Source organism: Phalacrocorax aristotelis, chromosome 12 (assembly GCF_949628215.1).
Source record: "Phalacrocorax aristotelis chromosome 12, bGulAri2.1, whole genome shotgun sequence".
Lineage (NCBI taxonomy): Eukaryota > Metazoa > Chordata > Aves > Suliformes > Phalacrocoracidae > Phalacrocorax > Phalacrocorax aristotelis.
The window spans coordinates 8003744-8027441 of NC_134287.1; the positions used below are offsets into that span (position 1 = coordinate 8003744).

General features: G+C 53.8%; 1 protein-coding gene across 1 annotated transcript; it reads left to right on the plus strand.

Moving 5' to 3' along the window:
• Positions 1-7170: 7170 nt before the first annotated feature.
• On the plus strand, positions 7171-14749 carry FGF8 (fibroblast growth factor 8). The gene is made up of 3 exons (XM_075107349.1): positions 7171-7282; positions 11559-11665; positions 12754-14749. Exons 1-3 carry the CDS (start codon positions 7258-7260, stop codon positions 13039-13041), a joined length of 420 nt encoding a protein of 139 aa, XP_074963450.1. The 5' UTR covers positions 7171-7257; the 3' UTR covers positions 13042-14749.
• The last annotated feature ends 8949 nt before the right edge of the window (positions 14750-23698 follow it).

Sequence of the window (23698 nt, forward strand, 5' to 3'; positions counted from 1 at the left end):
CGCCTCCAAAGGGCAGAGGCGTAAGCCCAGTTCCCTGAAACGAAGTTGCGAGAGTAGGCTGCTGAAGAGGGACCTAACGGGGCCACATCACCCAGGTTGGTCCTGCACAGGGGTGGGCTCAGCTCCAGGGGGCTGTGACCAGAACGCAGGGCTAGTCTCCTTCCCTGGCGTTCCCACTGCCCACAGAACACACCTCAACCCTGCTGCTAGTAATTGAACAGAGTAGAATTAATTGTGAGTGGGTTGTGTCTCCCCTCCCCGCTCCTCGTTTGCCCCGGGGCTGCCTTGACGCTGTGGGTAGAGAAGACAAGGTCATTCCCATGTAACACATCCCGGTGGGGTTCGGCCAAGTTCCTTCCCTTCAGTGGGGAGAGGGGCAGGTTAATGGCAAGTGGTGGGATTGCCCCAGGCTGCTCCGTGCTGCTCAGCCATGGAGGAGCTGCTGTTGCCTCCGAAACGCACCATTAATGCTGTGGTCCCTTTGAGAAAGATCAGTGGGCAGGACTGGGGGTGCTGGGCTGTGGGGCTGGGGCTGGGAAGGGTGAGAGTGGCATGGGCTAGCATCTCTCTGGTTCTGCTGGGAAGCCTCTACATGTTTATTCTGGGGTGGCAAAAGCTGGTTTATGGCAAGCATCCACCAGGCACAGCTGTAAAGTGTTACAGGATCCTGGTTTTCATGTTTTTGGCTCTCCATTATATGATGTTGGAGGGGAGGGAGATGCTCGGATGCAAGGAAGTACTGCCTGTGCTCCGGTGTCCTCGTCTTTGTGTGTCCTAGCCTTTGGCTAACCCTCAGCCCCATGCCAGCCACCCCACTGCCTACACTGTCTGTCCCCCTTCAAAGGCAACTGCTCTGCAGACTCTCTGAGCCCTCTGTGCCTGCAGAGAGGAGGTCTCCTCACCCTCCAGCCAGCTCAGTGTTGCAGTGTGCTGTTGCAAGAGCTGCTCTCCTCCATCAGTCACGGTTAGCCCTGTGGTCCTGTCTATGACCCTGGCATAGCAGGAGCAGGGAACCGTGCCTGTTGGCCCTTCTCTGCAAGTGACAGCAATGTCCTGGTTGCTTCTCCACTTCTCCACCTGATACTTTCCCCTGGTAAAGAGATTTACAAGCCAAACCTGTGGGTGTTTTGCTGGCTACCCCTCACCCCAAATTCTCCCAGCCTCCTCTTGTGATGTGAACTCCCAGTTTGCCAGGAGTCCGTCTCTCTACTTGCCCCCTAGTGATGCTAGTGAGGAGGTTTTAGGTCAATGCTCAGGGGGAAGCTGGTAAAAGCTACACCTTGCTGGCTTTGATGTCTTGTGGGGAGCAGGGGCTTGCTCTGCTGTCCCTCACCCTGCAGGAGGAGAGGGCTGTCTGTGGATCACTTCTGACCTGGACTGGGCCAGACAGGTATGATGCCCTAGAAGAAGCAGGCTGGGACCTGGGCTGTGTCCTGCAGATGTGCAAAAGGGACATCCTGGGAGAGAGCAGGGATGGTGCTGCTATGACCCTGGGTGAGGGGAGCAATGCTGAGGTCACAAGACGACCACCCCCCAGCATCCCCTGTGCTCTCCCCGGTCTCTGCTGTATGGCAGCACATGCAGCACCCCCCCAGGGGTCTCACAGCCTGCTGCCCCCTCCATCGCCTCAAATCCTCTCCAGGTCTACTCACTGACTGCTCCACAAGCTGCCCCCATGGTTCCTGGCTGCCAGGGGAGCCTGTGTGGGGTGCAAAAGGGAGGTGGAGGTGGGGAAGGTCTGGGAGCAAGCCTGGACCCCAGCTGGGCTGGGACAGCCATCTCCATATCCTGGTTCCTCTCTCAGATCCTGCTTCTTGGTGTGGCAGCCCTGCGGCTGTGCCTGAGCACCCTTAGCTTTATGGGAACAGAGGTGATGGAGCTGCAGCTCGTATCTCCAGTGTCTGATGCTTCATCTGCAGCATTTAACATCCCTGAGAAACACAAAACACATGAGCTGCTCTTTGAGAGAAACACACTCCTGTGCCTGCCCAGCCTAAACATGGTCCCAGTTCTGCAGATCAGAGCAATGGAGCAGTGGGGCACTGGGACGGGGCCTGATGGGACCATGCTGGTAGTCTCCTACAGGGATTACAGCCTGATGGCTGCCTGGGGTGCTGGGGACACAGCAGGTCCCCAAGCCTTTCAGCTGAGAGGGGATTTCTTCCACCAGCTCCATAGCAGCTTGGCCTGAGGCCTGGCTGGTCACAGGAGTGCCAGGCTGGGGTTTCTGTGCTCCACAGGAGAGCCAGACAAGTCATTTAGCCTCAGTGCCTGAGGATGGAGGGGACCCTCATCCCATGGACCAGGGAGCTTAGCTCAGATGGCCTGTGAAGGAGCTGATAGGCAGGCTGATTTCCCTTGTGCTGCCTTGCACAGGACAGAGGCTTCCCAAAAAAGGCTTGGTTTTTACTTAAAAAACAGGTGTGTGTGGGTGTCATCCTTGATGCAAATATGGGTGGCCCTGCGGTTGTCTGGGAAGCACCGAGGGAAGGAGGCAAACGCCTCTGTGCAGGCACCCGACTTCCCTGCAAGGAGCAGATTTTGGCCATGAGCTGAGGCAACAACAGAGGTGGGACGGGCAGCCGTGATGCTGCCTGTCCCTGGCTACCATCACCAACCCGCTCGTGTCTCTCCCCTGCCCAAAGGTGGGATAGGATGGGGTCTGGGAAGGTGTGGGCCTGAGGATGGCTGGCAGGAGCATCGTCTGTCATCTGCTGTCAGGCAAAGTGTGGCCACCCCTGGGTGATCCCGCACTGGCTTGATTTTACAGCCATGACTGGCACTTGAGCCTGTTTGCTGAGGGCAGGGGGCACACGGGGCTGTCAGCTCGCGGCTGCCTCTGACCCCGTACGGGACACCATAAATCTCCTGGTTCACGGCAGCTTGGGCTGTTCTGGACACTGTTGAACACAGTGTGCGGTGTGCAGGGTAACGTGTGGCCCGACCTTGCATCTGCTGGAGGTAAAGCAGGGGTGGCTGCTGGTGAGCAAGAGCAGCATCTGGGAAAGAGGCAGTGCCTAAATCCCTTTAATTTTTCACATATAAACCCACAAGGATTATCTTAATTTAGAGCATTAGGAATATCTAGTGCTGCCTGCTCTGTTTTTGCCTGGTTTTCCTTAGGCAGCCCAGAGAGGTGGATATGGGGAGCCACCTCACCCGTGCCATGGTACATCAGCTGTTTGCACAGTTCGACACAGAGGGTTTTTATCCCGTGTGCTGGGCTGAAGAGCTGGGTGCATGCGTGTGTGCTACCCGTGGAAACCCTCTCCTGCTTCAGCCGAGCACCATCAGTACCCATCCTGCTCATTCCTGTGGTACTCCTAACATCTTCCAGTGACACACAGGCTTGGCCCAAGACTGCTTTCTACATGTAGGAAACCCCCTCAGAAACATCCTTCCTGCCTTTTGCACCGAGAAAAAGGGAAAGGAAAGTGCACAAGGCGCTTATTTTGTGGGAAATTTGGCCAAAGCAAGGCAGCTGCCCGCCCTGCGCTGTGCTAGGTCTGACGATAGCGATGCAGAGGCTGTTTTTCCCCGTCACCCCGTGGGGCCGCGGGGACGGGGCAGCTCCCGGGCCCCCTGCCCACCCGCGGCACGGCATCCCCCCGGCGGCGGCAGCGTGTGCGGCGGTGCAGCCCCGCCGCCCTGTCACTCAGAGCCCGGCTGACAGGAGCTGCCTCTCCAGCGGCGGCAGATAGCGCTGATTGCTGATTCGAGGAAACAAAATAGCAATTGTAATTATGGGCTCTGATAAGATAAAGGAGGGCGCGGGGAGCGCGGGGACCGGCAGCGGGGCACGGCCGGCAAATTAGCAGCTGTCACTCAGCGCCGAGCAAGGCGGCGCCGGCCCCGGCCCCGGCCAGGTACCGGCCCCGGGGGCCGCCCGCCGCAGCAGCCCCGCCGCAGCCCCCGCCCCGGTGCGCAACAGGTGGCGGGGCCGGGAGCGCCGGGGCTCGCCGGAACAATGCAGCCCTCGGCGGCCCTGCCCGGGCTGCGGGGCTGAGCCCCGTCCCGCCGCCGCCGCCCGGCCCCATGGCCCCGCACCGCCGGCCCTGAGGGCGCCCGCCCGTCCCACCAGGTAAGCGCCCGCCCGGCGGGGATGCTCGGGGGGTCCCGCTGTCCGCTCCCCACCCCGGATGCTGTATTTGCTCAGCCTCGCTCCCTCCCGAAACTCCGGCCACCCCCCCACCCCCCCCTTCCTCTATCCCTCCCGGTAATCCCTTTAACGTCTGGCACGTCCCGGGAGGGTTCGCCCGCCCCACTCCCAATCCACAACACGCCCGCGGAACGGTGAGCCCCTAGCGGGGGAACGGCGGCTCCCGCGCCCCCTCCCTCCCTCCCTCCCTCCCTTAAACCGCGCTTTACAGATGGGGAAACTGAGGCACGGGGCGGGGAGGGCGTCCCGCCAGCGGCTGCCTCCGAGCCCGGCCCTTGGTGCCAGCCCCGAGCCCAGCGACACCTGGCCCACCGCCCCCCTGCCTCGGCAGGTACCGCCGGGCTGGGGAGGGGAGCGGGGGCGACCTCCCTCCCCCGGCCGTGCCCGCCCCCGCCGTCGGGGCTGCGGGCCGGCCTCGCCGCCTCCCGGGGTGGCAGCGGGGCCGCGGAGCGGGGCGGTGGGGCGCCCCACGGCGGGGGGCCGCCGGCCGTGCGCCCCGGGGGCTGGGCGGGCGGGCGAGCGGGCGGGCCGGCGGGGGCCTTTCTCCTCTGTAGCCGCTTGTGCCCTCCTTTCCTCGGGGCGAGGACGCGCCGGCAGGGCGAGAGGAGGTGAGGAGCCGAGGCAGCGCCGCGCCGCGCCCCCCCGGGCGCTCCCCGCCGCCGCCGGGCCCCGGGCTCCCGGCCCCGCACCGGCGCCGCGATGGACCCCTGCTCCTCGCTCTTCAGCTACGTGTGAGTACCGGCAGCCCCGGCCCTCCTGCCCCGGGCCCGCAGCCCCCCGGTTCACACCTCTCTCCTGCTTTTCTCTCTTCCCCCCTCCCAGGTTAATGCACTTGTTCGTCCTCTGCCTGCAAGCCCAGGTAAGTGCCCGCCGGCTTTGTTCGCCCCTCAGGGATGTGGGGGTGCCCCGCAGCCGCCGCCAAGCACCCCGGGGTTGGGAGGGAGGAACAGTTTAAAACCTAAAAGACAGAAGTCGCCCGGCTGTAAAAAGCCGAGGCCGAGGGGGGAGCCCCCCGGGCTGCAAAATAAAGGTGCGGAGGATTCGGGCTGGGAGGCAGGGAGTACCTGCGCTTTTAAGGAATTGCTCGGGTTATTTTTAAGTAGCTTTAGGTCCCGTCCCTCCCCACCTCTAAACGGTGCTGTGGCTACCCCTGTTCCTCTTATCCGTTTTTTTTTGGTTTTTTTTGGTTTTTTTTTTCCCCCTACACTTCTTCATCCAAAAAGTAAAGCGGCATTAAAGAGAGGAAAAGAAACCCCACCAAAACCCTACTTAAAAAGTGCAGGTTTTGATTCAGCTTAGATTTGTCAGACTTCAGCATCGCTGCTTTCTATCGCCAGAGACAGAAGTGTCATGAACAGATTAAACAGCGCGGGCAGAGCTTGTGCAACACCCGCATACCAGCAGGCACGGGTCGCTGGGAGCGGTGCGCCTTCAAACCGGGGTGAAGCCCCTCTTCCCCCTGAGATCACAGGTGCAGAAGTTTTGTTTGAAATGCCCTTTAAGCTACTTTTTTTATTATTATTATTTTCCTGGAAGCTTGGGAAAAAAAATAAAATCGAGTTTCCAGCCGGAAAGCAAGGGGAATGAAACACTGGGAGTATGCAGCTGTATAAAAACATAGCTGTAATATTTGGGAGTATGAGATGGAGACCAAACAGCAGCATGGCTAATGACCTCTCCTCCACATGGTACCCTCATCAGAGCTGGGGAGAGAATCCTGCTGCATTATCCAAAACCCGTCTATAGGAAACACACATGCACAGGCAGAAGCAGAGGGAGAGAGGTGACATTGTCAAGGGGAGATATCTCTATAAAGGCAGCTTTGGGAGAGCCGCGGCTTTTGATTTTATTGGGTTTTTTTGTTGTTGTTGAAGACAGGAGGAAATCTTCCCATTTGACATGGGGGTGGCAGGGGGTAGTCCCAGCCTTCTGATGTTGAAAGGAGCTATCTCCTAACATTTGCTCAGAATACATCTTTATAAATGTCAGGGAGCAGCGAAACTTTCCAGACTTAAAAGAGGGATTTGAGACGAGGGGGGAAAAAAAGACTTCTGTGCAAGCTCGTGAGCTGGGGCTGGGGTGGGGCAGGTTTGGCTGCTCCTGAAAATCACTTAAAGCCCAGGAGCAGCAGCACCAGGTCTGGAGGGGTTGCACTCAGCTGCGGCTCCGGGGCTAACGGGTTTGGTCTGCTGGGGCTGGAACAACACCGTGGCTGGCATCAAACAGCTGGCTGCAGATGAGGGATGCATTTGCACAGGTAGCGCGTTATCCTCAGGATTTTATGCTGCTAAATACCCAGGCTGGGGTATGGTTTTCTTACACGTCATAGACCTCATACCTCTACTTTCTCTGGGGACTTTGTATTTAAAGAACTCAATAAGTGGGGTGTTTGGGAGCAAATAAAGAGCCTGGGATCCAGAGGAAAGGCAGCTTTTGAAGCTGATGGGGCAGCGGCTGGGGTACGTGCCCAGGGCAGCCGGAACAGTAGTATGCTCCTGCAGAGGCGAGAGAGGTGTGGGATGAATGTGTCAGCTGCTCGGGAGGGCAACCCAGTGCCATGCTTTATGACTCCCCTGGACCCCATCCAGCGCCCAGACTCGATACCCACCTCAGGCTCTCCGGTGCCAGCTGGGACCTGCCGAATCTGAGGGAGGCCTCTGGGGTCACCAAGCCCTATCGTGCTCTCAAGTCACCTGCACCTCCCTGCTTAGGGCACGTCTGGAGTGGGCACTGCTCTGTAAAGGGCTCTGCTTGCTGCATCCCAGAGCTTAATGTTCCTTTTCCTGGGGAGGCTTTGCTGGCGCAGGAGGTACCACCACAGTCCTGGCTCTGTGCCTCCCTGTAAAGCCCGGCTGCAGGCCGGCGATCTCGGATCAGCCCATTCGCCCCTCTGAGGAGTAGAGATTATAATGGTGTGTTGTATATTTTTTAATTTCCTAAAGGTAACTGTTCAGTCCCCACCTAATTTTACACAGCATGTGAGGGAGCAGAGCCTGGTGACGGATCAGCTCAGCCGGCGGCTCGTCCGTACCTACCAGCTGTACAGCCGGACCAGTGGGAAACATGTGCAGATCTTGGACAACAAGAAAATCAATGCGATGGCAGAGGATGGGGATGTGCACGGTAAGGACGTGTGGTGGGGGCGGGCAGAGGGGGGGAGCCAGGGAGGTGTTCGCAGCCCAGCGCAGCGATTGATGATTTCCGTCCTGTTTGTTAGCCAGAAATCATTAAAATCGTTCGGCTTGTGGGGGCTTGTAAAGGGATAACATAGGGGTCAGCAATCAGTGGCTGCGGGATTCAAGATGAAGGCAGGTTCCCCGTGCCGAGGAGGGGATCGGCGCTTGCAGGATGCTCCTTTCTTTTTCGTTCTTGGTTTGCACCTGACTTGGAGGGCTCGGGGGCTGCGGTACGCTGAGCAGTGTCAGTCATTTCAGCCCAGCTCTTTGCAGGGCTGGGTGTCTCTGAGACTTCATTTTGGAAAAGAAATAGAAAGTTGAAAAAGAAAAGAAAGGGGAGGGGAAAGGGTAACGACTGCTTTAGAAACCTTCCTTTGGACTAGAACTGTGGGAAGTGGCATTTTCCTGATGTACCCCCCAGCATTCCCTTCTCAAAACAAATCCCGGGCGGAGGGTCAGTGAGGCAGTTGGCCACAGGGGAAGATGCTGCGGCATCTCCAGAGACAAAGCACAGGGGACCCCACAAGCGCAAGAGCCAGCACTACACCACAGCCCCTCTGCCATCACCCTAGCACCCCCTCCCCAAAACCTCCACCCCCCAGGGCAGGGGGACTGATCCCTCCGCTGGAGAGACTCAAAGCCCAAATACTTTGATCGTGTGCACTAATGACACGTTGGGACGGTTAAACACTGTGCAGGGGTCAGCAGGGCCAGTGAGCCCCAGCACCGCCGCAGGGCCAGCTGCGGGAGCCCGATCCTGCACCCGCATCAGGGGAGTGCCTGTATTCGCCTGTGTTGTACATAGGAATCACAACTGTTTTTCTTTGGTATTAGCTGCAGTTTCCCTTTCTTGCTTGGGGAGATTAGTAGAAACACTTTTCTTCCTTCCTTCCCCTTCTGAGTTGGCTGGTGGTTGTTTTTTTTGTTTTTGTTTTTTTTTTTTTTCTTCCTTTTGCTTTGGCTGAAAATTTCACACTGGACATTAGCAGTGCAAGCGCAGCGCAGATTCCATCTCTATGGTATTCCACACAGCCAGCATTAATCTTCCAAATGAATTATTCCCACCCTAGAGCAGCTCTGGCTTGAAAGGGCATTAGCTAATTTCCCAAGCAAAAAATCCTGTCTTGTTTTAGTCCTATAATGCCTGGATTTTAAAAGGCAGTTAGTGCATATTTAAGTAACGACCAGGTTTAAATAAGGCCAGAAGGAGGGGACTGGTGGTGGCTTGAAAAACTCTATTAAAATGTAATAAAAAAAGGTTAAGCATTTGAAGAGCTAAGGAGAAAAATGAAGACTGATCTAAACCAGAAAGAGAACAAGCAGTTTTTCAGATGTAAAGTTTTAAGAGAGTTGCAAGTCTGTAAATGTTAAAATAGAGGTTCAGGATTGTTCTATATGAATCTCTAGGGAGGCCCCCATGTCTGGAAGAACTATTAAAACGCTTCTTACTTTCACCTTTTTTAACATTTCCTGAATACTTTCTCCTCTTCGCAGTCCAGTTGGGGGATCAAGTGTGTCTCGCTGCATTTTTTCAGCATTTACGTAGCTACTTTCCCTTCAAAGTTTGAGTATGAAACATAATTTTACTGGGATAAATCTGTCACTTAAGTGAAAGAATAGAGTTGAAAACGTCAAGCCCCCCCCCCCCCCCCCCCCAAGAAAAGACTCCCCCAAAATGTTGTTTAGAAATCCATTTTTAAAGAAGAGTCTCCTTCCTCAAGCCCTTCCTTCTGCTTTTTTTCATCTCATTTTTGGGGGTGGGTGCGTAAAAGGGGTTGATTTATTTTTGCAGATGACCCCTTTCCCCACACTGACGTTTTTACAGCCGACTTAACATCGAGTCCAGCGTTTTCAGTTATCTGTCTTAATTGTCAATATTTGATTGACTTTTTTTAATTCTAAGGGAGGCGGGTGGCCGGTGCAGCCTGGCTCGTCCCTCCCGGTCCGTGCCTGCCACCAAGCAAACCGCCAGCAGCTGCAGCCTGGGCTAAACCCCGTGAGCGGCCAGGGATGCTGGTGCAGCTCCCTGCCGACTCGCTGGTTTCGTTGGGCTTGGTCTTTCGGTTGGTTGGGGCTGGGGTTTGTGGGGTTCAAGGATTGCCTGCATGAGTCTAGGGGTGCAGGTCTCTGGGGACAGGTTGTCCTTGTCCTTCATTGCTGGTGGCTGGTGGGGCTGGAGCCATGCGCTGGTCGGGCTCGTGCAGGGCGGTGAACCCGGCCGGCAGCTGTAAATCATGGCTGCCCTTTGGAGAGAAAAAAAAAGAAAGAAAAGAAAAAGGCTGAAAGGGAAGCCATGTGCATCCTTAAAGTGGGGTTTTGTGCTCACTGGGGCTGAGGCCTCCCTCCCTCCCTCTCTTCTCCGTCCCTCCCTCCCTCCCCGCTCTTTCTATCTCTTGGAGAGAAAAAATCAATTCTCCTCAAACCTTTTACTGCCTCTGAGATCAATTCCCCCCCTTTCCCCAATATAGATAAATAGGGGTTCACTGTCTCAACCCTTCATTTGCAGAGTGCTGCGGCTCCCATGGCTGTTTTTTGGGTATGCTGGGTGCGTGCCAGGCTCTGGGATTTGGTGCTGGTATGGCACAGCCTGGAGTGGGGTCTTCCCAAATTTCTCAGCTCTGAGTCCAGTTTGTGCCTGACTGGGGGTGGGGGGCTGCAGGTGTGGGGTAGTTTGGGGACAAGACACGCTGCAGGGTGATGTTGACAGGAGAGAGTGTGGGGAGGGGGTGCCTGCATGTGAATTGAGCCCGGCAGTGTGGAATCGGTTGGCCCTAGCAAATTTTGGGATGCCCTTCCCATTGCTCAACAAAGCTGCTGCCAGCACTGCCTGCTCGCTGTCTCCACTCTCAATGCCATTGATCTCAGCACTGCCCGCGATGTGGGGGGATGCAGTGTCAGGGCATCACAGAGGCAGAGGGGTAGCAGTTTGCTCCTAGCCCAGAGCATGATTTAGGTTCAGTTTAGCTTGTGCGTATGCCTACAGCCTCCTGCCATTCAAACCATCTTCCTGCAAAGCTGCCCACTCCTGAGCCACACCGCTGCCCTCACTGGGGCTCACTGGTGGGGTAGGCATGTGCAAGCCTGGGCAGACCATAGTCCTGAGGAGCCAAGCAGCCCTTGTGCAGAGATTGGAGAGGAGAAATAAGGCACCAGTGGCCTTATTCCCATAAGACTGCAGACTTGGAAGCTTTGCAGGCTGCACTCTACCTTGCCAAATTACACTTATGGCACTAGGGGCTGATGCTGAGCAAGAGGTGAGAGGGTGAGATTGGACAGTCCCAGGTGGCTTTTCAGTGGCATGGGAAAAATCTTTGGTGCATGGCACAGCACAGCCCTTTTGAGGTGCAAACAGGTAGCCACTATCCCCATCGGGGCTTGCCCAGGGGAGGGGAGCTAGTTCTGGGGACAGCAGCTGGAGGGCTGGGAAGAAGGATGTCCTGTCCCCATCCTCCCCCTTCCCTGGGGATGGATGAGCTTCGGGGCTCGGGTTCCCAGGGCGAAGGCAGGGAGGGAAGGTGACAGGTCTATTTATAGGCGGCCCATCGACCCGGCGATTTGCATAGCTCCTTCGGAAGTCGATCGATGCCTCCATTAAAAAACTGAGACCAAATCAATACGCCCTCTCAACTCGTGCAAAGGTGAAAGGCATTAAAAGGATGGCCGTACCCTTCACGCCTCCCCTGCCAGCTGCAAAGTCACTGTTCCTCCTGCAGCCCTGGCCCGGCAAAGAGACACGGAGTGGTGTCCCCTGGGCTAGGGACAGCTGTCAGCATGCCATGCACTTTAGAGGGTGCCTGCCTGCTTCTTGCCTGCAGGCTCACCCAAACCTGCCTCAGTTTGCAGGGTGGCTGGTTTGTTCTCCACCGGCCAGTCAGTGTGTACCCTGCTCACTGCCCTGCATCCCTTTTGGGACGCCTCTGTGGCACCTGAACCGCCGAGCCCCATGGAGCTGGGCAAGGCAGAGCTACTCCCCCTTCAGCACAGCTCAGGGTGGCAAAGGGAAGTGACCAAGGTCATGCAGGGACACAGTGGCAGGGTAGAGGGACTGAGGCTGGCTCCTAACCTCATGCCCTGATTTTAGGGCTTTCTGGCCCCGTCACCAGAGAGCATGTGCCTGCAGTGCCCAGTGTCAGGGCACGTTGTCGGGGTCTCCATCCCTGTGCCTGCCCTAACCCGGAGCCCCTCTAACCTCCCTCTTTCTTTCTTCCTGCTCCTCTCCCCAGCCAAGCTCATTGTGGAGACGGACACCTTTGGGAGCCGTGTGCGCATCAAGGGGGCGGCCACAGGTTTCTACATCTGCATGAACAAGAAGGGGAAGCTGATTGGCAAGGTAGGGTGTGGGGCTCAAGGGCATGGGCAGGCATGGGAAGTGCCATGGTCAGTGAGCAGGGCTTGCCAGGAGAGGAGCTCTTATGGAGCCCATCTGTGGGGATGGGGAGGTGAGATGGGCATCTCGAGGGCTCAGCCAGCTCATCCCTTTGGAGAGCAGGGGGGTGAGCCATCCTGCAGCCTGGGTGGCAGGAGGGAAGAGGGGGAGCAAGGCAGGCGGGTGGGTGCCGTGTGGGGCACATTCCTTGTATCTCCCCGAACAAATAGGCAGATTGCTGGGCTATTCTCCCCAATTACATGGTACAAGTGCTAGGAATGTTAAGATGCTCCATGGGGCTGGCCCCAAGGCTGGCCCCACCTCTCACCAGTTAGTCACGCTCCCTCTGAGCCTCGAGGCTCCCTCCCCAGGGGCGGAGTGGGCTGGATGTGCAAAATCCCGCTGGGACAGCGATTGTCTGGGAGGATTTTCTGTGGCAGCTCCTTCCCCGGGGCTGGCTGATGGGATCCTGCTGCTCCCCATAATGGGGAGGAGCTCAGCCACCAGCTGCCCCTGTGCTCCCCGCCATCTGTATCTGTGAACATCATCCCCACGGACCCCACATCACCTCTTTGGCCTCTTGATGCCCCTCCTATATTAAACACCCAAAGAGGGGCATAGGGTGGGTGGGTGAATTGCCACTGAGATGGAGAGTTCGCTTATGGTCGTGCTGGTGGGGGAATCCAGCCCTGGCATGGGTGGGGGCAGAATGGCAGGGGGGAAAAATCTCTCCTGTGGGTGCAGTGGAAGTGGAGACTGGGACAAGCCATGTTGGGGCTTGCAGCCTAGTGCTGGCATCACACTGGGGATGCAAGCTGCAATCAGCAGCATCTGCCCATGCCACAATGCCTGCTCACCCCAGCTTTTCTAATGAAAAGCAGATTTTTGGGCAGTTTGGACCTGTAGGAGAATAGGTGGGAAAAGTGAGGCACTGGCTGCCCACAAGCATTGCCATCACAACCCTGCTGCCACCCCAGCTGGTCCAGCTTTGGGTAGCGAGAAGAAGCCTCTGAGCACCCATTGCTTAAATCCCCACTCTGTCCCATTCTCAGAGCAACGGCAAAGGCAAGGACTGCGTCTTCACAGAGATTGTCCTGGAGAACAACTACACGGCGCTGCAGAACGCTAAGTACGAGGGCTGGTACATGGCCTTCACCCGCAAGGGACGCCCGCGCAAGGGCTCCAAGACACGGCAGCACCAACGGGAGGTACATTTCATGAAAAGGCTTCCCAAGGGCCACCAGACCACCGAGCCCCACAGACGCTTTGAGTTCCTCAACTACCCCTTCAACCGGAGAAGTAAAAGGACTAGAAACTCCAACTCCAGGGCAGGTCCTTGACTTGCCTGCCTCTGCCCACCCTGCCTACACCTCTCCTGGAGGACTCTTCTGTTTGGTGGACTATATGTAGAGACTTTCCCATATGGGTATTAAAAAAAAAAAAAAAAGGAGGGGGAGGATAAAAAAAAATACTTGCTCTAGTTGTTGGTAATTTTGTGGGGGGTTGTTTGGTTTTACAAAAAAAAAAAAAAGGAAAAAAAGAGAGGCTCTATTTTTGTACTCCAATTTGAAAAGAAATGAAACCTTCAAAGACTGGTGAAGGGGGAAGAGCCCTTCACTTAGAAATGTTCTAGTGTGTTTTTGGGGTCGTGTTTTATTTTGTAATTTTTTTTTTTTGGTAGCTCTAGGGGGAAAAGGAGAAAAAAATCGTTTAAAACAAACAAGCAAAAAAAAATGGAAATCCAAATCTGGGAGTGATGTGCTACTTACATGAACTGAATTAACACTTACTGGAGAAGATGGAGAGGTTGGAAAACAATTAAGGGGAGAGGATTTATTTCAGAGGTGGTTGGTGGCCTCCTGGCTGGGTTTTGCAGCCGGGGTGATGTGTGGGCACTGCCCGTGGGGGCTGTCTGTGATGCCCAGGGTGAGGACTGCTGGATGCTTTCCTTCCTCAGAGTGCCTACTTCTTCCGCTGAGCAAGGGGTTGCTGGAAGCTGCTTGCATCCTTCTGAAAACACTGCTGGCTTCCCAACTCCCAGCTTATTTTTTTTCTCAGGAGGGGACAGGGGTGATGGACACCCCACAGAAAGTCCTGAACTGACTTGGTACCTCTTACCCACAAAAGCATCTTTGGCATTTTTTTTGTTTTGAACTACTAAGGTGAGGCAGTGGGTGACGGCTGCCGTGGAGCAGGCTGGTAACTGGTTTTTGGGTTTTTTCCCTGTGTGGAAAATGTGAACTTCTCACCAAAAATTGACATTTTTTTTTTTCTGTTTATTTTTTTTATCAGATGGAAGCTTTCATCCATAAAATTAAAAAAAAGTTTACAAATTACTGTGGAGCCATTTTGGGCTGGTTTTGTCATAATACTCAGTTTGCGGTTGGCACTTCCATTGTCAACCTTCTCCTCCAGGTTTGGTCTTTGAGAACTACCACTGTCCTTGTTCCAGCAAAGGAGAGGTTTTCTGTCAAAATTTCTGTATTGACAGAAGCTCAATTTTCTATTTAGGAAAAAAAAAAAAAACCCCAAAGGAAACATTAAATCTCTTGAGTGAACATCCCCAGCCAGCCCCGCTCTGCACATGCTGCCCTGGGACTGCGACTCTCTCCAAAGGGTTAAAGCAATTATTCTTCATGGGGAGGGCAAACAAAGACACTGGATAGGAGCCAGAACCAGGGGTGACTCTTCATCTAATCTTTCTTGATTGTTTGGTTTTTTTTCTGTTTCCTTGAGGATTTTGGGTGGTTTTTTTTTTTGTTGTGTACAAATTGAATATGAAATGATTGAAATATTTATTTAATATGTGCATTAAAAATTTGTATTAGTCTAAACTGAGCCTGATACTTTCCAGGGCGGGCTGGAGAGGCAGGTTGGAGAGGGGTGAAGGAGGACAGCGAGGTGCAGAATGGGGCTGAGGCGGCTGCTGCTTGGTGTGAAACCCTTCCCAAGGGAGCAGATGTGGGAAGTGGGAGGATGCCTCAAGATCTTGGACCCAGATGAGTCTTGTGGAAATCATGGTTTTCCTTGCACAAAATTCCAGGTTTAATGGGCAGATGCCACCTCCTTGCCCTGTTGGGACAGGCCCATTGCAGCCTGGATGGCGGTATAGTGCAGCAGAGCCTTGACCACTGGTTTTAAGATTGGGATGAGGCTTTCCAGGAGAGAAAGCTGATAGCTGCTCCCCTTTGATCTAGATGAGCTTAGTGTCTGTGCAACACAAGTTGTTGGGTCCCTTCCTTTGGTGGATACTCAGCCCTGCTGAGGTGCTGAGCCTTGCTTGGAGGGGCTGATGGGGTACTTGGATATGGAGTGGTCTCAGATATGGAAGGAAAGATGCAAGAATAAAATTATTAAATATGGTTTTAAAAAATATTTACAGAAATGGAGCAGCCTCACAAGGTGATAGTCTCACCAGTGGCAACCCATCTGGTGCTGCCATCCTCAGCAGGTGCCTGCAGCATTGTCTAGTGCTCAGGGCATTACTTGTCTGCAGGGTGCAAGGACGAGCCATCCTCTGGCTGATGCCACAGGCTGGGCTGAACTGTCAATATATATCATTAATTTCAAGGAGGGAAGCCTGGGGACCAAGCACCTGGCCATTCTGGATGTATGAGCATCACTGCTGTGTCACAGAGGTCGTGGGTGATGCTTGGGCTGCAGGTCAGCGCTGCTAAAGGCAGGCGGCGGTTGCCTGGCTGTCCCAGGAGCAACCCAAGGACTGCAGAAGCCTAGAGCCAACAGTGCTGCAGCAAGCCCGTGTTGTGGTCTCCAGACTACAGGAACTAAAAGTGAATGGCTCCTGGCCTTCCCCCAGGTAGAGATGGTGTTTGATAGCCCTTAATGGGTGCTTTTCTTTCATTAATTTGTCTCATTGCTTTTCCTAATGGCTTTGTGAACCTGGGTGAATTGGTGCTCTCGGTAAGGGTAGCAAAAGGCTGGCTCCCATGCAGGTCAGCAGACGTCCCCTCCCTTGTTATCTGACCCCAGGGACAACCATAGCAGGGAAGGGCATGGTGTGGGTGTTCAGCCTCCAGTAAGGCTCTTCCCTGATCCCTGACATCCTGGGGTGCAGCCGAGGGCTGGAGCAGGGGGCACCCAACATTCTGGGGGTTGGAGCCGGGGAAGAACACCCCCGTGTCCTTGCACCATTCTGTATCACACACTACCCCCAGTTCCTGCCATCTGCTCTGCTTCAGCCTGCCTTTGCGAAAGATACCCAGGCCTGGCTCCTGGGAAGGGACCCCCTGTTTTCCCAGTTCACTTTGTCTATGGTTAATTAGCCCCTTTTCATTAAAGGGCTTTTGGGTGGCCATGCTGCCTAGGAGCACTACAACTTGGGGCTTTGTTTATTGCTTGAATTTGTCCAGCTCCAGCTTCCAGCCAGCAAATGTTGTTTTGCCTTTGCTTGGGAGATTAAAGAGCCCACTACTAGTTAGTTAATGAGTAAATGAATTAATTAATGGTTCCTCATACCTTGTCTCTGTACTGATACTGCTTAGACCCTGGCATGGCTGGAGCAGCTCACGCTCTTCCCAGTGACCTGGGCCCTACAGGGTCCTGAGTGCCAGGGCTGGCAGATCCCACCACCCATGCAAGAAGATGAGGACAGTCCCTGGCGGTACCTGCTGTTCCTCCAGGGATGCAGAAACCCTGGCTGCTGGTTGAAAATGCAGGGTCAATCATCAGCCCAGGAACCTGGGACTTTTCCCTCCTCCTCCATCATCAGCAGGTGTGTGGACCAAGCTTGAGAATCACAGCCCACCCAAAGGCCCTGGGAACAGCGGGACACTGAGCTGGAGCTGGACCCAGGAGAGTGCTGAGGACACCCTCTAAGGTGGGTGTTTGCTTCCATCAATGCCTGCTGTTAGTGGGGGTGTTTTGGGCAGAAACCCCTGCTCCAAGCTAGCAAAGTCCATGTGATGGGGATGTGCCTGCCCCTAGCGCCACCACTCCCAGTGTCACCCTCTGGTCCCCTTGCTGCCACCAGCTGGCCAGAGGGAGGTGGCAAATGAAGCAGGAGAGGAGCCATACTGCCCTGGCTGGTGGTACAGGGATGACTGCCCTGCCCAGAGCGCCAAGCAGTGGTGCACGTATGTCCCTGCCCATACGGAACTTTGCCATACGATGCCATCTGGCCTTAGCAACAAGGCTGGAGCTGAGCGATGTTTGGGAGAGTCTGCCTCACGAGGCAAGACCAGGAAGCCCAGCTGGTCCAGCCAGCCAACGTAGGGTAAGGAGTAAATGTGGGGTGAACACACCAGGGCGATGCCAGGCAGGGAGAAGAGGTGTTTTCAGGTTAAATGTGGTTATGGCAGAGAAACAGTAGACAGGCAGGGATAAATTGAAGTGGCAAGAAAAGGGGCCTGTGCTATCTGAGCAGAGGCTGCACCAGGGTTTCATCCACCAAGTCCCAAACATTTCGGCACACGCTGCCTCCACTCCTATCGCTTCTCTCACTTTACAAACACCACTGGGCTTCATTGCAGGGCCAACCCATGACAGTTTTGCTGCAAGGTCTGCTCAGGGAAGGGTGCCCATGGAGCAGGGTGGGATGCGCAATGCTGTGGCAGGGTTGGAGCTTGCCTGGCCCCCCTTGGGCATGCCCCGGCTTGGGAAGAAGGACTGGGGTGTTTGTTTATTGCATCAGGCTCAGCTTTCAAACATCTCCCTGCCATCCCCCTCCCCCTCCTTTAATTAATTCTGGGTAAGAAGTCCTGGCTTTATTGTGCCACCGAGCTGAGGGCTCCCTGTGGGAAAAGTCACACCTTCTGAACAGCTTCTGATACCATGCAAATGAAGGACAAGTCCAGGAAACGCTTTCATCTCGGACCTGTCCAGCCCCCTGCCCATTAATTACACACATTTCATTTGTGTGAGAGCAATTCCTCTCGGGGAGGGGGCGGGGGACAGCCGCGGCTTGTGGATCATCTCAGCCCTGCTCTCTAAAGACCCCTCCTTGGAAGGGGGTTTATAGCCAGAAACGGGGATGCTCAGGGGCTCAGTGGGGCATCCCATATTTCTGCTCTCACACAGCTACTCCAAATCAAACTGGCTCATCATCAGATGGCATCAGGTCAGCAGGGAGGGTTCAGCACTGCCCCACGCCCTGCTTGGTGCCAGCAAGCCCCAGCTGTGGACCCAAAAGCCACAGGAGGATCATAGAGGGAGGTGCGGGACAGAGCAGAAATGAGCTCAGTGCTTTCCCATGGGTATGATTCTCCAGGGCCAGGAGTTCATGAGATGCATAACTTTGGGCAAGGTGACCACAAAATGAGTCCCTCGTAGGGAAATATCTTTCCACACTGCTGCTGAAATGCCTGTGTTGGGACACTGTGTCAGGCTATGACAGGGCACAAAGCTTCTCAGCCGCGTGTAGACAAGACCAAACTCTCCTGTTGAGGCTTGGTCTCCCTGGCTCTTCTCCTTTCCACACAGTCCCTCTGACCACAGTGTCCCCAGCACAGCTGCAGCTGAAGGCACCTCCAGGCTGGCTCCTGTTTTCCTGGGGCTGATGGGGAGAGCTGGCTCCAGATCCTAGAGAAGTTGCAGAGTGAGGAGATGTGGAGTACAGTGGGTTTTCACAGCCTGTTTCCTGGCCATGATAATAACACTTAGCACTTCTGTAGCACTTGGGATGCTCCAAGCACCTACACATCTGCTCCCCATTACCACCCCGTTTCCCATTTGCAGCATCTCTGCCCCCTCCCCACACATGCCTACAGCAGTAACAGCTCCCCCTAGAACTGGTGACACCTCTCCAAATTTTCTCCTGAAAATCTCCTTCAGGGCAGGATCCCAGGGAACTACAGCCATTTTCTTCTCTGGGGTCTGGGCTGGAAGCTGCTTTCCAGGACTGGCGTAAGCAGTATGGGGTGGCTTTGCTGCAGAAGACCTTCACTGGCCAGGTTTGCTGTTTGCCTTTCCTGGAGTGAGGATATGTAATCTGTGTCCTCTCGTGTTCACAACTCGTGGGCCTGGGGACACATGGTAGCTGTGGCTTGGTGCACTAGAGGAGCTTTTGTGAGATGTTGGAGGGATATCTGGGACTCCGTTAATTGGATCCTGCAGCCTTACTGGATCAAAGTCAGTGTGAAACTGATGCCAGGCTCTAGCAAAGCTGTTCGTCCACTCGCTGGCCCTGTGCCACATCAGCCAGAGGATGAGAGAGGGCTCGTGTGGGTGGGTTGAAGATTACAACCATTACTCCAGAGTACCTGATTAATAGCCCAGGCTACTCTGTAATGAAACACACTTTAGATGTTCTGTACTGGGAGCAGAGGGGATACTCTTGAACTTCATGTGACTGACAGGATGTCTCTTATGTTCATAGTACCTGTAGCAGCAGAATGTCCCGCCGGGCTGTCAGATGTGATGACCAAGATATAACCTGTGGTTGCAAAGTCCAAACTCAGAGGCTGGGGCAGGCTTTGCTGTGTCAAGAAGAACCACTCTAGCCATGCCCAGGTATTGCCACTTTGCTAAGCTTGTGCTGCTGATTGCCGTGAATGATGGGATGCTGAGGGCTGCCAGAGCCTCCCCAGTTTGGTGGACGCCTGATCTGTGCCCCTGTTTCTGTTCAAGTCCTCTGTTCAGCCATGATCAAAGGGGTCCTAGCTACCTGGGCTGGCCTCTTTTGCTAATATGGCCAATAGTATATAATTTTTTTCCACTCTTAAAGCTTTTATAACAGAAGGAGAAGTTAAAACTCAGCCTCACTCTTGCTGTGATTATTTTGCCAACTCTTTCTGCTGCAGTAGCCCATCTTGGTGGCTGGAGCCTCCTCTCTTATGAGCTGCTCACACAGTCAACGTCAGCCCTTGTCCTAAAGACGTGCTTCTTTTGCATGGTTGGCTGTAGCAAGTGGCATAAGCTGGCAAGACATACCTAGCCCCAGGTCTAGTTGCTAACCCAGCAAAAGAAAGTCCTGGTAAGGGAATTGAAGGAGGGCTGGAAGGTGTCCCTGTGGAAGCTCATAGCAAGCATGAGAAAAGCTCCAATTGCAACATTCAAAAAAAACAAAAAAAAGCTGCTGGAGTAGCTGAAGTGCAGGATGATGAGACCCAGGCTGTACACCGATAGGAAAATTTTGGCTGCTGAGATGTGAAATGGGACCTTTCGTGCTGGCTGTACTTGCATGCTCAGGCCCCAGGATGTGGCTGCACTCCCCATTGCCCTGTGAGAAGCAGATGCCCAACAGGGAGCAGTCCCTTTGGTAATGGCCTGCGAATTTCCCTTGGCTCCGTTAATTGCCACCTGGCTGCTAGTTACAGCTCCAAGTCAACTGCTGGGAGTGTTGGGCCCTGCAAAACAACCCCTTGAAATCAGTTGTTAGCCCAATTAGCAGCCAGTTTGGCTTTGGTTCAGGCTGTTAACCATCAAACAGCTAACTGCTGGTAATGATTGATTTCTCAGCAGTTGGGGCTGCGGTCGAAGAAACAACCTGTTTCACAAAATGCCATTAAAGGCAAGACTTTGTGAACACATCTGGCTCAGACAAACATTTGAGCTGTCCCTCACCGGTACAGCAGGCAAGGTGGTGGCCAGAATTTCTATCCATTTTGATTAAAGCATGGGTCACTGGGATGTGTTAGGATGAACTGGCAGCCAGTGGGCCAGTACTGTCATCCCACCATGCTCCAGGTAGGCATCTCCTGCTGTTTGTAGGGCAACCGCTAACACCCATGGAGCATCGCACTGGTCAAGGTCCCCATGGATGGGAACTGCTTGGTGTCCAGCTCTCTTCCAGAGACGCTGGTCCAGCCAGCAAACCTGCAACGATTAGTTTGTCCTGTTTAGGTTTTTGTGTGTTTCCCCAAATTACCTGGGTCACTTCCATCTGCACAACCAGCTGGGAACTTGTATGGGGAGAGGTGTTCCCATCAGCATATGCAAGCCTGGGGATGCCTCCAGAGCAGGCTGGGATGCTGTCCTGTGTCTGCTGGTGAGCGATGCACACTCATCTGCAGATGCATCTCTATAAAAGCAGTAAAATAGTCTTTGAGTCCCAGGTAAGGCTGTCAGCCTGGAGTTCAGGCAGGGTTTTGTTTAAGATTACTCGTCAGGTCTTCATCTATTTCTCTCTGCTGTTTCAGGCCCTGGTTCTTTGCTGTGCACTGGTGGGTTAGTTCAAACTCATTGCTGGTGCTACATCAGGGGCTGTTTTCCCCCTGATCAAAGTGGTCAATTCAGGCCATTGCAGCCACCTGTTCGGGAAAGACTTCAAAAACACAGACGACATGCTGCAGAGGTTGACCTTGTGAAATGTACACTCCGATGGCGCCGGGTAGCAAAGCGGTGCAGGGCGAGGAGTGAGTGCCTCGGCATACAACGCCACGGTCCTCCTCCATCTGAGGGTGCTTGGGCACCTGTGGTCCTGCCGGGGCCTTGGCACTGCAGCCTGAGCTCTGTTTCTGAGGCTGGGTCCCAGTGACTTTCAGCAGGACATGGGCACCTGACACCCATGTAGATGTTTCACAGATCCCACAGGGTTCTTCCAAGTGCAGATCGGGTTCTTCCAAGTGCAGATCTGGTTCCCCCTGATGCCATGCTTTTCCTGTCCTTTCATGGGAGGTACGGTCATCCCAGATTCCCAAGCAGTACACATGCCAGCATGGCACATGTGTTCCATAGTTAGCTGTATTAGATATTCCTTGTGCAGGCAGGACAAAATTGCTTATTTTATCATATACCTACTAAAAGTAGCTCTGCTCTCTCCCATGCTGGGATTACCTTGCCACCCTTATTGGGGAGGGCGGGTTGTGGCTGGGAATCCCCCTGTGCTGGGCAGTGCATGTGCAGTGAGGTCCTGTATCCCAGGGGTCGGTCAGGGTTTCTCCCTCCGGTCCAGAGAATCTGACTCTCACAAAGGGAAAAATGAGAAGTCTGGGGAAGCAGGAGACCTGACAACCTAGCTTTCCTGCTCCTTGGATCTGTGAACAAATTTTTTTTTGCAGCTTGTGTATTTAACTGGGCTGAATACCGCAGTCCTGGTCTATGCATCTTCTGAGTGTCTCGTTCCCCCTCAGCTGTTGCTAAATGCATCCTTCCAGGAGGTGGTGATGGGTGCCTCTCACCTGCTTGAGCCGGGTGAGCCCTGGCTGCTCAGACTTTTTCTGTATAACAGAGAAGGTCAGTTATAAACAGAAATGGTTGGTTTTGTTGGGGCCTTTTTTTAGACATCAAAAATGCTCCATCATCATCAGGCTGGCTTAGCTTTCAGCAGCCAATGCACACAGTGCCAAACCCTCAGCAGAGAATTCAGCAAGAGAAGCAGCATAGACTTTTCAGGGATATTTCTTCAAAGAAGTCTTGCATCCTCATTTCTCCTTTTACCTAGTGCCACAGCAGCTGATGCTGTTCTGGGCTCTGTGCAGACACAGGGTGAGCCCTGAGGAGCTCCCAGATGGAGCTGAAAGCAAGTGGCATAGCCCCATTTTAGAGAAGGAGTGAGGGGAATCAGTGCACAAGAAGGATTAATATCTGAAACAAATCCTGGCAGAACCATGAATCAGCTGAATCAATCTGCAAGAGGCCAAGAAAAGGTATGGAAGTGGCCCAATGGGGGAAGCGATGTATATATATGCAATAATCCGAGCTATGAACAAAGTACAAAACCACAAAACTGATCTCTTTCTAAACCTCACGTCCAATTCCCCAGCTTTGACTGAAGTTTGGACTCTGTCCTGTATCCCAACTGGAAGGAACCTGCTTTTGTACATGAGCAGAATTCAAGGATATGGGGATTACTCTGAATGTCCATCCCAGGCTTCTGCAATACTCGGACAAAAGGATCATGCTCAATGACTTCTGAGTGAAAGCTGTAGTCCTCGTTTGAGGAAAAGGAAGTAAGGAAGGATACCCTGCAGGGACTCCTTATTTTGGTATTATTTGGTATTTTTGGTTTAAAATTGCCTAACTTCAACTCATGGCACTCAATCTTGTACTCTTTTCTTCCAGTTCACAGTGCCATCCAACCTGACCAAGCTTCTGCAGCCACTGCAAGCAAGTTTTCCAGGTCTCTCCAAGCATTTTAGGGTTTTTTTTAAAGCGGATTCCCATCTGTCAACATCTCTTGTGAAGTGCAGCCAAGTGTTTTGGCCACAACATCTGGTGGTGAAGTCCATCGTTGGCTTGCCTGTGTCCAGGATTTTGGGAGGAGAAATGATGCAGTGACCACCCACTGGAGTGATGTCTCTCTGCTCAGGGCTGGTGTTTTCCAAGAGGTTCCTGCAGACACTTGCAGAGCTATTGAAGCTGACTGTGGAGCTGTAACCCTCATTTGGGCAAGACCACTGTAATGCCAGTCTTTTTTGAAGAAGAGAGGCATGTATGGTCCCTGAAAGAGGTGCAGCTGAGGCACGGTTAGAGACTCCTGTCCCTTGTTTCCTGCTGCAAAGACTACAGCACACCTCTAAAGCAAAGGTAGCATTTATTGTATAATGAATCCTGAAATTCCAAATCTCACGCTTGCCCAGGAGGGCTCCATCTCTGGTTATTCAAACATTCAGTTGGTGAAGTCTGAGCTATTTTTGCTTTCAGTTGTGACTGGCAAAACCACAGTCATTCCTCTGACTTCACTAGAATAGCTCTGGATTAGTTCAGGTGTGAGCAGAGGTTGGTTCAACCTAATTATCCTCAATGCCCATATCTGCAATTCTCCTACACTAAAACCAGCACAGTGGCAACAGTGAGTGCAGAGGTTTTCACATACCCAAAGGTTTTGACAGAATCTGTGTTTCAAGAGCTGGTCACTGTCCACAGATGCTGTCCCAGAGCACTTGCTGAGGTGTGAATGTAAAGATGGAGGGGGTGCAACCAGGCAGGGAGAGGAAAGGTGCTGTGGAAACTGCAAATTCCCAAGGGCATGGCTGCGGCTTGTGGCAGTATGTGCAGCACCTGGTGCACTGATTCAAATCCCACCACTATTATGACCTGATTAATCATAAGAAAAGTTCTTTCCTACTAATCACTGCTGGCTGGAAAAGGGGCATCCCC